We start from the raw sequence: 13,224 nt of genomic DNA, 5'->3' as shown, positions 1-13,224 counted from the left end.
GCATGGTACCAAAAGATTCTGTAATCAATGTACTATTAAAATGTATAATCGATGAATTTTTGGCTCGTCTTAAAATATTAGAAATCGATACTTTTTTACCGCTGACCCTATGCAACGCAATCTCATTTTATGTATATCAAGTTAAAAAATTTGTACGCTGGTGTCTGTTTGGTACCAAATGATTCTGTAATGAATGTACTATTAAAATGTATAATCGATGAATTTTTGGCTCGTCTTAAAATTTTAGAAATCGATACTTTTTTGACGCGGACCCTGTGCGACGCATCCTTATTTTACGTTTATCGTATTAAAAAATTTGTACGCTGGTGTCTGCATGGTACCAAAAGATTCTGTAATTAATGTACAATGAAAATGTATAATCGATGAATTTTTGGCTCGTCTTAAAATATTAGAAATTAATACATTTATGCCGCTGACCCTATGCGACGCATACTTAATTTATGTATAGCAAATGAAAAAGTTTGTACGCTGTTGTCTGCTTGGTACCAAAAGATTCTGTAATCAATGAACTATTAAAATGTATAATCGATGAATTTTTGGCTCGTCTTAAAATATTAGAAATTAATCCATTTATGCCGCTGACCCTATGCGACGCATCCTTAATTTATGTATAGCAAATGAAATAAAATGTACGCTGTTGTCTGCTTGGTACCAAAACATTCTGTAATCAATGTAATATTAAAATGTATAATCGATGAATTTTTGGCTCGTCTTAAAATATTAGAAATCGATACTTTTTTGACGCGGACCCTGTGCGACGCATTCTTATTTTATGTTTATCGTATTAAAAAATTTGTACGCTGGTGTCTGCATAGTACCAAAAGATTCTGTAATCAATGTACTATTAAAATGTATAATCGATGAATTTTTGGCTCGTCTTAAAATATTAGAAATCGATACTTTTTTACCGCTGACCCTATGCGACGCAACCTTATTTTATGAATATCAAGTTAAAAAATTTGTACGCTGGTGTCTGCTTGGTACCAAAACATTCTGTAATCAATGTACTATTAAAATGTATAATCGATGAATTTTTGGCTCGTCTTAAAATATTAGAAATTAATCCATTTATGCCGCTGACCCTATGCGACGCATCCTTAATTTATGTATAGCAAATGAAATAAAATGTACGCTGTTGTCTGCTTGGTACCAAAACATTCTGTAATCAATGTAATATTAAAATGTATAATCGATGAATTTTTGGCTCGTCTTAAAATATTAGAAATTAATCCATTTATGCCGCTGACCCTATACGACGCATCCTTAATTTATGTATAGCAAATGAAATAAAATGTACGCTGTTGTCTGCTTGGTACCAAAACATTCTGTAATCAATGTAATATTAAAATGTATAATCGATGAATTTTTGGCTCGTCTTAAGATATTGGAAATCGATACTTTTTACCGCTGACCCTATGCGACGCAACCTTATTTTATGTATATCAAGTTAAAAAATTTGTACGCTGGTGTCTGCATGGTACCAAAAGATTCTGTAATCAATGTACTATTAAAATGTATAATCGATGAATTTTTGGCTCGTCTTAAAATAGTGGAAATTGATACTTTTTTGACGCGGACCCTGTGCGACGCATCCTTATTTTATGTTTATCGTATTAGAAAATTTGTACGCTGGTGTCTGTTTGGTACCAAATGATTCTGTGATCAATGTACTATTAAAATGTATAATCGATGAATTTTTGGCTCGTCTTAAATTATTAGAAATTGATACATTTATGCCGCTGACCCTATGCGACGCATCCTTAATTTATGTATAGCAAATGAAAAAGTTTGTACGCTCTTGTCTGCTTGGTACCAAAAGATTCTGTAATCAATGAACTATTAAAATGTATAATCGATGAATTTTTGGCTCGTCTTAAAATATTAGAAATTAATACTTTTTTAACGCGGACCCTGTGCGACGCATCCCTATTTTATGTTTATCGTATTAAAAAATTTGTACGCTGGTGTCTGCATGGTACCAAAAGATTCTGTAATCAATGTACTATTAAAATGTATAATCGATGAATTTTTGGCTCGTCTTAAAATATTAGAAATCGATACTTTTTTACCGCTGACCCTATGCAACGCAATCTCATTTTATGTATATCAAGTTAAAAAATTTGTACGCTGGTGTCTGTTTGGTACCAAATGATTCTGTAATGAATGTACTATTAAAATGTATAATCGATGAATTTTTGGCTCGTCTTAAAATTTTAGAAATCGATACTTTTTTGACGCGGACCCTGTGCGACGCATCCTTATTTTACGTTTATCGTATTAAAAAATTTGTACGCTGGTGTCTGCATGGTACCAAAAGATTCTGTAATTAATGTACAATGAAAATGTATAATCGATGAATTTTTGGCTCGTCTTAAAATATTAGAAATTAATACATTTATGCCGCTGACCCTATGCGACGCATACTTAATTTATGTATAGCAAATGAAAAAGTTTGTACGCTGTTGTCTGCTTGGTACCAAAAGATTCTGTAATCAATGAACTATTAAAATGTATAATCGATGAATTTTTGGCTCGTCTTAAAATATTAGAAATTAATCCATTTATGCCGCTGACCCTATGCGACGCATCCTTAATTTATGTATAGCAAATGAAATAAAATGTACGCTGTTGTCTGCTTGGTACCAAAACATTCTGTAATCAATGTAATATTAAAATGTATAATCGATGAATTTTTGGCTCGTCTTAAAATATTAGAAATTAATCCATTTATGCCGCTGACCCTATGCGACGCATCCTTAATTTATGTATAGCAAATGAAATAAAATGTACGCTGTTGTCTGCTTGGTACCAAAACATTCTGTAATCAATGTAATATTAAAATGTATAATCGATGAATTTTTGGCTCGTCTTAAAATATTAGAAATCGATACTTTTTTGACGCGGACCCTGTGCGACGCATACTTATTTTATGTTTATCGTATTAAAAAATTTGTACGCTGGTGTCTGCATGGTACCAAAAGATTCTGTAATCAATGTTCTATTAAAATGTATAATCGATTAATTTTTGGCTCGTCTTAAAATATTGGAAATCGATACTTTTGACCGCTGACCCTATGCGACGCAACATCATTTTATGTTTATCGTATTAAAAAATTTGTACGCTGATGTCTGTTTGGTACCAAATGATTCTGTAATCAATGTGCTATTAAAATGTATAATCGATGAATTTTTGGCTCGTCTTAAAATATTGGAAATCGATATATTTTACCGCTGACCCTATGCGACGCAACCTTATTTTAGGTATATCGAGTTAAAAAATTTGGACGCTGGTGCCTGTGTGGTACCAAATGATTCTGTAATCAATGTACTATTAAAATGTATAATCGATGAATTTTTGGCTTGTCTTAAAATATTGGAAATCAATACTTTTTACCCCTGACCCTATGCGACGCAACCTTATTTTTTGTATATCAAGTTAAAAAATTTGTACGCTGGTGTCTGTTTGGTACCAAATGATTCTGTAATCAATTTGCTATTAAAATGTATAATCGATGAATTTTTGGCTCGTCTTAAAATATTAGAAATCGATACTTTTTTACCGCTGACCCTATGCGACGCATCCTTAATTTATGTATAGCAAATGAAAATGTTTGTACGCTGGTGACTGTTTGGTACCAAATGATTCTGTAATCAATGTGCTATTAAAATGTATAATCGATGAATTTTTGGCTCGTCTTAAAATATTAGAAATCGATACTTTTTTGACGCGGACCCTGTGCGACGCATACTTATTTTATGTTTATCGTATTAAAAAATTTGTACGCTGGTGTCTGCATGGTACCAAAAGATTCTGTAATCAATGTTCTATTAAAATGTATAATCGATTAATTTTTGGCTCGTCTTAAAATATTGGAAATCGATACTTTTGACCGCTGACCCTATGCGACGCAACATCATTTTATGTTTATCGTATTAAAAAATTTGTACGCTGATGTCTGTTTGGTACCAAATGATTCTGTAATCAATGTGCTATTAAAATGTATAATCGATGAATTTTTGGCTCGTCTTAAAATATTGGAAATCGATACTTTTTACCGCTGACCCTATGCGACGCAACCTTATTTTTTGTATATCAAGTTAAAAAATTTGTACGCTGGTGTCTGTTTGGTACCAAATGATTCTGTAATCAATTTGCTATTAAAATGTATAATCGATGAATTTTTGGCTCGTCTTAAAATATTAGAAATCGATACTTTTTTACCGCTGACCCTATGCGACGCATCCTTAATTTATGTATAGCAAATGAAAATGTTTGTACGCTGGTGACTGTTTGGTACCAAATGATTCTGTAATCAATGTGCTATTAAAATGTATAATCGATGAATTTTTGGCTCGTCTTAAAATATTAGAAATCGATACTTTTTTGACGCGGACCCTGTGCGACGCATACTTATTTTATGTTTATCGTATTAAAAAATTTGTACGCTGGTGTCTGCATGGTACCAAAAGATTCTGTAATCAATGTTCTATTAAAATGTATAATCGATTAATTTTTGGCTCGTCTTAAAATATTGGAAATCGATACTTTTGACCGCTGACCCTATGCGACGCAACATCATTTTATGTTTATCGTATTAAAAAATTTGTACGCTGATGTCTGTTTGGTACCAAATGATTCTGTAATCAATGTGCTATTAAAATGTATAATCGATGAATTTTTGGCTCGTCTTAAAATATTGGAAATCGATACTTTTTACCGCTGACCCTATGCGACGCAACCTTATTTTATGTATATCAAGTTAAAAAATTGGTACGCTGGTGTCTGTTTGGTACCAAATGATTCTATAATCAATGTACTATTAAAATGTTTAATCGATGAATTTTTGGCTCGTCTTAAAATATTGGAAATCGATACTTTTTACCGCTGACCCTATGCGACGCAACCTTATTTTATGTATATCAAGTTAAAAAATTTGTACGCTGGTGTCTGTTTGGTACCAAATGATTCTGTAATCAATTTGCTATTAAAATGTATAATCGATGAATTTTTGGCTCGTCTTAAAATATTAGAAATCGATACTTTTTTACCGCTGACCCTATGCGACGCATCCTTAATTTATGTATAGCAAATGAAAAAGTTTGTACGCTGGTGACTGTTTGGTACCAAATGATTCTGTAATCAATGTGCTATTAAAATGTATAATCGATGAATTTTTGGCTCGTCTTAAAATATTAGAAATCGATACTTTTTTGACGCGGACCCTGTGCGACGCATACTTATTTTATGTTTATCGTATTAAAAAATTTGTACGCTGGTGTCTGCATGGTACCAAAAGATTCTGTAATCAATGTACTATTAAAATGTATAATCGATGAATTTTTGGCTCGTCTTAAAATATTGGAAATCGATACTTTTTACCGCTGACCCTATGCGACGCAACCTTATTTTATGTATATCAAGTTAAAAAATTGGTACGCTGGTATCTGTTTGGTACCAAATGATTCTATAATCAATGTACTATTAAAATGTTTAATCGATGAATTTTTGGCTCGTCTTAAAATATTGGAAATCGATACTTTTTTGACGCGGACCCTGTGCGACGCATCCTTATTTTACGTTTATCGTATTAAAAAATTTGTACGCTGGTGTCTGCATGGTACCAAAAGATTCTGTAATTAATGTACAATGAAAATGTATAATCGATGAATTTTTGGCTCGTCTTAAAATATTAGAAATTAATACATTTATGCCGCTGACCCTATGCGACGCATACTTAATTTATGTATAGCAAATGAAAAAGTTTGTACGCTGTTGTCTGCTTGGTACCAAAAGATTCTGTAATCAATGAACTATTAAAATGTATAATCGATGAATTTTTGGCTCGTCTTAAAATATTAGAAATTAATCCATTTATGCCGCTGACCCTATGCGACGCATCCTTAATTTATGTATAGCAAATGAAATAAAATGTACGCTGTTGTCTGCTTGGTACCAAAACATTCTGTAATCAATGTAATATTAAAATGTATAATCGATGAATTTTTGGCTCGTCTTAAAATATTAGAAATCGATACTTTTTTGACGCGGACCCTGTGCGACGCATTCTTATTTTATGTTTATCGTATTAAAAAATTTGTACGCTGGTGTCTGTTTGGTACCAAATGATTCTGTAATGAATGTACTATTAAAATGTATAATCGATGAATTTTTGGCTCGTCTTAAAATATTAGAAATCGATACTTTTTTACCGCTGACCCTATGCAACGGAATCTCATTTTATGTATATCAAGTTAAAAAATTTGTACGCTGGTGTCTGTTTGGTACCAAATGATTCTGTAATGAATGTACTATTAAAATGTATAATCGATGAATTTTTGGCTCGTCTTAAAATTTTAGAAATCGATACTTTTTTGACGCGGACCCTGTGCGACGCATCCTTATTTTACGTTTATCGTATTAAAAAATTTGTACGCTGGTGTCTGCATGGTACCAAAAGATTCTGTAATTAATGTACAATTAAAATGTATAATCGATGAATTTTTGGCTCGTCTTAAAATATTAGAAATTAATACATTTATGCCGCTGACCCTATGCGACGCATACTTAATTTATGTATAGCAAATGAAAAAGTTTGTACGCTGTTGTCTGCTTGGTACCAAAAGATTCTGTAATCAATGAACTATTAAAATGTATAATCGATGAATTTTTGGCTCGTCTGAAAATATTAGAAATTGATACTTTTTTGACGCGGACCCTGTGCAACGCATCCTTATTTTATGTTTATCGTATTAAAAAATTTGTACGCTGGTGTCTGCTTGATACCAAATAATTCTGTAATCAATGTACTATTAAAATGTATAATCGATGAATTTTTGAAGTGCAGGCAATGTACTGTTGAAATATATGAAAGATTAATTTTTGGCTCGCTTTAAAATATTGAAAATTAAAATTTTTTACCCGCGAACCCCATACGGCGCGGATTCATTTTACGTATATTAGACCAAAAAGGTAGTACGCTGGTATGCTGATAGTACCAAAATAATCTGCAAACAATACACTATTGAAACTTATATACGATTAATTTTTGGCTCGTTTTAAAATATAGAAAACTAAAATTTTTAAGCCGCGGATCCCATACGGTGCACAATTATATTACGTATATTAAATCAAAAAGTTTGTTTGCTGGTATGTTAATGGTATCATCATAATGTGCAGACAATGTACAGTTAAAATTTATGAAAAATTAATTTTTGGTTTGTTTAAAAATATTGAAAATTTAAATTTTTTTACCGCGGACCCCATACGACGCGGATTCATTTTACGTTTATTAGACCAAAAAGGTAGTACGCTGGTATGCTGATGGTACCAAAATAATCTGCAAACAATACACTATTGAAACTTATATACGATTAATTTTTGGCTCGTTTTAAAATATAGAAAATTAAAATTTTTAAGCCGCGGATCCCATACGGCGCACAATTATGTTACGTATATTATACCAAAAAGTTTGTAGGCTGGTATGGTGATGGTACCATCATAATGTGCAGGCAATGTACTGTTGAAATATGTAAACGAATAATTTTTGGCGCGTTTTGAAATACTGAAAATTAAAATTTTTAAGCCGCGGATCCCATACGGCGCACAATTATATTACGTATATAATACCAAAAAGTTTGTAGGCTGGTATGGTGATGGTACCATCATAATGTGCAGGCAATGTGCTGTTGAAATATGTAAACGAATAATTTTTGGCGCGTTTTAAAATACTGAAAATTAAAATTTTTAAGCCGCGGGTCCCATACGCCGCGGATTCATTTTACGTATATTAGACTAAAAAGGTACTACGCTGGTATGCTTATGGTACCAAAATAATCTGCAAACAATACACTATTCATGCATTTATAATTTTATGTTAATGATTAAATGTTGCGCGACGAAAAGGCGTACTGAGAAATTGTTGACTCGTACTATTTAATTTCTCTACATTCTTACTTTGCGCATAATAAAATTACGATATATAAAGTGCGAGTTATTATTTTATTATTTTTGACTCGAATTTAATATTTCATGCTCATGGCAGAGTAATTGCGTGACAAAAAGGTTGAATTATTTTCTTTTCTAAAAAAGATATGTAAAATCGATACTCGCATATATCAAAGCTTATTGTTGTCGCTTTTCCGCGATGCTTATTGGCTGTCAAGATTCGCGTTGTATGTTATATTCGTAGCATCGAGAGGCTGTTATCGCGAGAATTAGCAGTTTGATAGTTTGTTCAAAATAAAATTTAAAAAAATAATAATATTAGTTTTAAATATGTTATAATACTTTAAACTGGATTAATATTTTTGAAAGTTATCAGCTGATTTCGATCAAAAAATATTAATCGAGAATAAGATATTATAACATATTATTTACAATTTGACAACATTTTACTATTTTAATATTTTAACATATTATTTTAAAATTTAATTACCAAATTAACGCTTTAATCAGTTGATTTCTATGAAAAAGTATTAATCGAGTTTAAACAAATTTTATATTATTTTTTAATAAACATAAAACCGAAGAATGGCGCGCGCGTAGCGCGCGCTTGTGTTGTTCTAGTATTTTAAATAATATGTTATAATACTTTAAACTTGATTAATATTTTTGAAAGTTATCAGCTGATTTCTATCAAAAAATATTAATCGAGAATAAGATATTATAACATATTATTTACAACATATTACTATTTTAATTTTTTATCATATTATTTAAAAATTTAATTAATAAATTAACGCTTTAATCAGCTGATTTCTATGAAAAACTATTAATCGAGTTTAAACAAATTTTATATTATTTTTAAAAAAATATTTTTTTTAACATAAAACCGAAGAATGGCGCGCGCTTGTGTTGTTCTAGTATATATATATATAATTTTTAGCTGCGTTAATGAATGATAGATTTGTAACTTAAATTGGAAAATCTAAATTATCATAATATAGTGCATAATTATACAAGTATAATAAAAAATTCATAGACTATAGGATGAACGGATAAATATTAACGAGGGCAATTAATAAATTATGTATTATATTTTAATTTCAATTATAATTGTACATATATGCAATTCGTATCTTTATGGAAGTAATTTATGTTTCAAACTCTTAAGGGCAAATAATACGAATCGAGGAAACGAGAGGAATACCAGACAACAGGAGCTCGTATAAAATCATTGCTCTATCTCTTCCTATCTCTCTCTTTCTTTTCTACATATAACGTTATCTCTATATAGATGGCATTTATATTGTATCTAATGTTATCTCTAGATAGGTGGCATTTATTTTTTGAATACACGTGTCCAATGTCCAATTAGCAACGCATTTTAAGAATCGGTCTCGATATCGATTCTTTCATCTTGGAATAAAATCGTCCAGACAGATTTGTACTTGTAAAGTAAATATCTCTTCTGCATTTCTCCCATCTTTTCGTTCCTTCGTCCTGCCTCATCAAATTGTGCTGTTTTAGGAAATAACGCAACGTTTACAAACCGTTATAGCTCGCTTTTCATAATTTTCGTTGAACCACACACGTTGACATGTTGATAATACACAATACTTGGACAAAGTCATCAAATTTTCATGAATGTAACGAAATGACTAAACGGAATGCGAGTTTGTAAGCAAAGAGTATACCTAGTCAAGTGTAAAAAGAATATGTTGATCTCTCTGACCACATATATATGCTATATATTATTATATTCTCATTTCGAAATATAGGAAAGTGTGATCGGTTATTGTATCTGCATGTTACATTGCTATGCACGGCAACAACATTAAATATATGATTTAATGTTCCTCTCTTACATTTGTTATTTACACTTCATACGGATAATATTCTAAGTAGCGAAAGTAGTTCTTTTGTCATAATTTGACGTCATTGACGTCTAAGTTACATCGGGGCGTATTCCATTCGATCATTTGTTACACTCAAGGTTGTTTCAAGTAAAATCTCTCGAAAAGTTTATTACTTTTCATTTATTCGTTTTTGAAATCGTTAAGTTCTAACATCCACCAGAGCCGCCGCGAGACAATGTGTAACTTGTGCATTGCATAAAAGCGCGAAGGGAAAGAGACTAGTTTTAAATCTAAAAAAATTGAAATATTATGTGTATTTAAAAAATATTTTCCGAAATCTAGTTTCTTTTATTAAATTCAAGATCCGCATTCAAACTTTCGCAAACAAGTATGATATTATTTTATTCAATAACAGTTTTGGAGAAGGGTGTGTCTTCGAACGTCGAATTCGATATGCGATTCTAAAATGATTTTTTATCCTTATTTGGAATAAACAAATACAGAGGTTCGAAATTTCATTTATCTTAAAATATCTTGACATCTTCCTATATTTTTCTTACTTCATTAATTTATTCGTTGAACCTGAAAAAGGCAATTGTACTTGAAATCCTTTTCTTAGATTATTAGAAAATATTTAATGCGTCAAATTGTTTCCATAATTTCGATAAATATCGATTTCTTATTCTCTAAAAATTTTTCTTCGCTAAAACATTAAATAAATTATTTTATAAAGGCGTCTTAAAAGTCAACGACGGCCCTACACACTCACTATATAATCTTAATATAATTACGCTAAGTAGGCCTTCTTGTTCGTCGCTTAAAAATCTAAATCGTCTACATGTTAAATATTACATATTGACTGTCCAACATCGCAATGCAATATTAAACATAGACAACTCGGACTTGGATAAATATTACAAAGAAACATCTATTATTACAAGGATAACGAGATAAAGTAGCAATACGGTCGTGGTACAAACTTCACGTTGATTTCGAATGGCCCCAATCTGAAAATGCAGAAACAACGATATGGGCAATTGTGGCTCTATATCGTTTTACACGGTGTGACGCGGTCTTACCGATTGTAAAATTGCTTGATTCGTTTCCAGATAGAATTCTAGAGAGTGCGAGACAATCAATCCTCGAAGATCAATGCTTGCTGCTCGAGTTTTTTGTTTTTCTTCTATGTGAAAGTGTGTGCAGCACCCGCACATAGAGTTAAAGAGAAAAATGCATCTCGTCGAGCATTACATATCACGTATATCCACGTCGAGCTTTATATATCACGTACATCCATGTCGACGGTATGGTCCATACCATACATTCTTTGGGAAATTCTTCTTGCAGGTCAATTCACAGGTCATTTCTGCGAACAATAATAGCAATCTTTAAAATATTAAACGAGAAAATTTAAAGCAACATCGACATATAATATCATTTTGATTTACTTATCTTATCGAACATTTAGAACATTATCATTCTTATTTTGTCACATTTTTGTTTATACAATCAAGTCGCACATAATAAATTATTTATAATAATAACATTTTGAAATAATAATTGGAGAAGAAGCATTTTAATAACAAAATTGATATAAATACAGGTTTGCTATATTATTTAAAAAAAATATATAATAATATAAAATATATTATTTAAAAAAATATATATTTAATATATTAAAAATATATTACACATATTTAAAAAAATATATTAAAATATATACTAAGAAATGTGCAACAACAGCGTTACTTTTTCTTCGACGATGCTACTCGTCGATGGCACTCTCTGCGAAGGATCCAACCTTCTCCGTCTCTCCTCGATAACTTCGGTGTCGGAATTGCCTATCGTGGTTGCCTGCATCACCGGTTGCGTCAGGGACGCATTCACGTGCCTCGTTTTGATCAAGGGCGGATTTCGGGATTGCGGTAACGCGAACGCTCGTCTGAGAGCACCTCGCGGCGGCGACGGCGGTGGATAAGATATACCTGACAACACATGATCGGTACATGAATATCCGTTTAAAGTACCTTTTTACAGACATATTCTTATTTACAAATATTTTCGAATTCTATAAAAGAGCAATCGAGATCGAATTATGGATAAAATAAGTATCGAACAAAATTCTGAAACATATTTTTCTCTAAAGTTACTATTAAAGCGATATTTATCCAAGCTTTCGAATGAAATATTTGGGAATGTTTAGGAAATAATATCTGTAATAAACGAATCTATACCAAACGATTCATCAACGCTTTTATGTCTAATAAAATCTACATTAAACTATATATTACAACCTTTCTCTCATGTTTGCGTCCTGGATGACAACTCCACTATTTCTAATAAGCAAATGGCATTAAGACATGTGGTTTTGAAATAGAGAAGCTCTAAATAAGAAGTACTCGTGATATAGTAATTTACATGTTACTATGATCTAATCAGCGTGCAGAGTTAGAGAGTGTGCAAGACTACGTTAGTGCGTCTTTTATTGAAATTCGGTCCCGGAAAAGTGCGACAAACGCAGGCACAGAGATCCGCGTCGGTAATTGCTACCTCGGTGTCCTGGTGAGAGCAGGGTGTCTTTGCTCTTTGTCATCTGCGGCACGATGAGCAACGAGTTCGGTGGCGTCGGCGACACGGTAGAAGTTTGCGGTGAAGTAGCCAGTGTTAGATTGGGTAGCGATTGACCCAGACTCGAATACGGTACTTGGACACTCAGCGTGTTCGGCGTCGGTGATTTACTCAATAACGAACGCCTGATTCGGACAATGAGTTTTAATAGAGATGTTATTACAGTTCATTTACTTTGCGATTCATCAATGTGAAATCGCGAAAGTTTGATATACGTTTCAACATCGCGCTCACCTTATGTGCATGGATCTGTGATTATGCCCGGAACTCGATTCGCCACCTTCCTCCGACGACAACGAACTCGACGCTCGCGGTTGTTCGTTCGTCTCCACGCTGACGTTTCTGCTCGGATTATAACTGGGTAGAAAGCTGCTACTTCCCTGAGACGCGCCTTCCATCTCCATACTACCGCTAGAAATGATGGAACGCATTTTATAGGCATTTTAAATACAACAAGACTTCGAGATTTCTTTTTTTTTACTTTTCGAAACTTACCTATGACTATGAGCGAGACTGCTAACATGTGAGGCTCTGCTACTGCCACGCGGAGTTCTTGGAAAGGTCCCCTCGCACTCTTCCGTCTCGAAATCGCCGTCGCCCAAAGTACTCGGTTGCCTGCTAACTGGTGCCAGATTCATTACTGGCTCGGCACCGAGCGACGGTGCTTTCATCAATACGAATTGTTGCTGAGCGTGTCTCAAGGATTCCATCCACGACTGAAAAAGCATGTGGTACTGTTAGTTTAAAACAACTTCCGCTCGTAAACTAGAAACCGCA

The 13,224-nt window shown here is 32.6% G+C and overlaps 1 protein-coding gene across 9 annotated transcripts in view; it reads right to left on the bottom strand.

Annotated features, from left to right (window-relative positions):
• Positions 1 to 9,042: 9,042 nt before the first annotated feature.
• The window catches only part of LOC145939131 (pleckstrin homology domain-containing family G member 5), a 169,292-nt gene continuing 165,110 nt past the window's right edge, over positions 9,043 to 13,224 (bottom strand). For 7 of the 9 annotated variants that reach the window (XM_083043316.1, XM_083043317.1, XM_083043310.1 and 4 more), the window contains 6 exons: positions 12,943 to 13,163; positions 12,682 to 12,858; positions 12,367 to 12,572; positions 11,569 to 11,804; positions 10,899 to 11,185; positions 9,043 to 10,826 (listed from right to left, as the gene is read on the bottom strand). In XM_083043316.1, coding sequence (XP_082899442.1) covers positions 11,180 to 11,185; positions 11,569 to 11,804; positions 12,367 to 12,572; positions 12,682 to 12,858; positions 12,943 to 13,163 — 846 coding nt within the window. In that variant the 3' untranslated portion in view covers positions 9,043 to 10,826; positions 10,899 to 11,179. Of the gene's footprint in view, positions 11,186 to 11,568; positions 11,805 to 12,366; positions 12,573 to 12,681; positions 12,859 to 12,942; positions 13,164 to 13,224 lie in introns of all 9 variants that reach the window. The other 2 variants (XM_083043313.1, XM_083043312.1) reach the window with 2 other exon arrangements.

This window comes from Prenolepis imparis, unplaced genomic scaffold, assembly GCF_030444845.1.
Source record: "Prenolepis imparis isolate NDT839.2.m4 unplaced genomic scaffold, iyPreImpa1.0 SCAF_7, whole genome shotgun sequence".
NCBI classification, from domain to species: Eukaryota; Metazoa; Arthropoda; class Insecta; order Hymenoptera; family Formicidae; genus Prenolepis; species Prenolepis imparis.
Note: the sequence above shows the minus strand (reverse complement) of the source record. Positions and strands in the feature narration are given on the sequence as shown.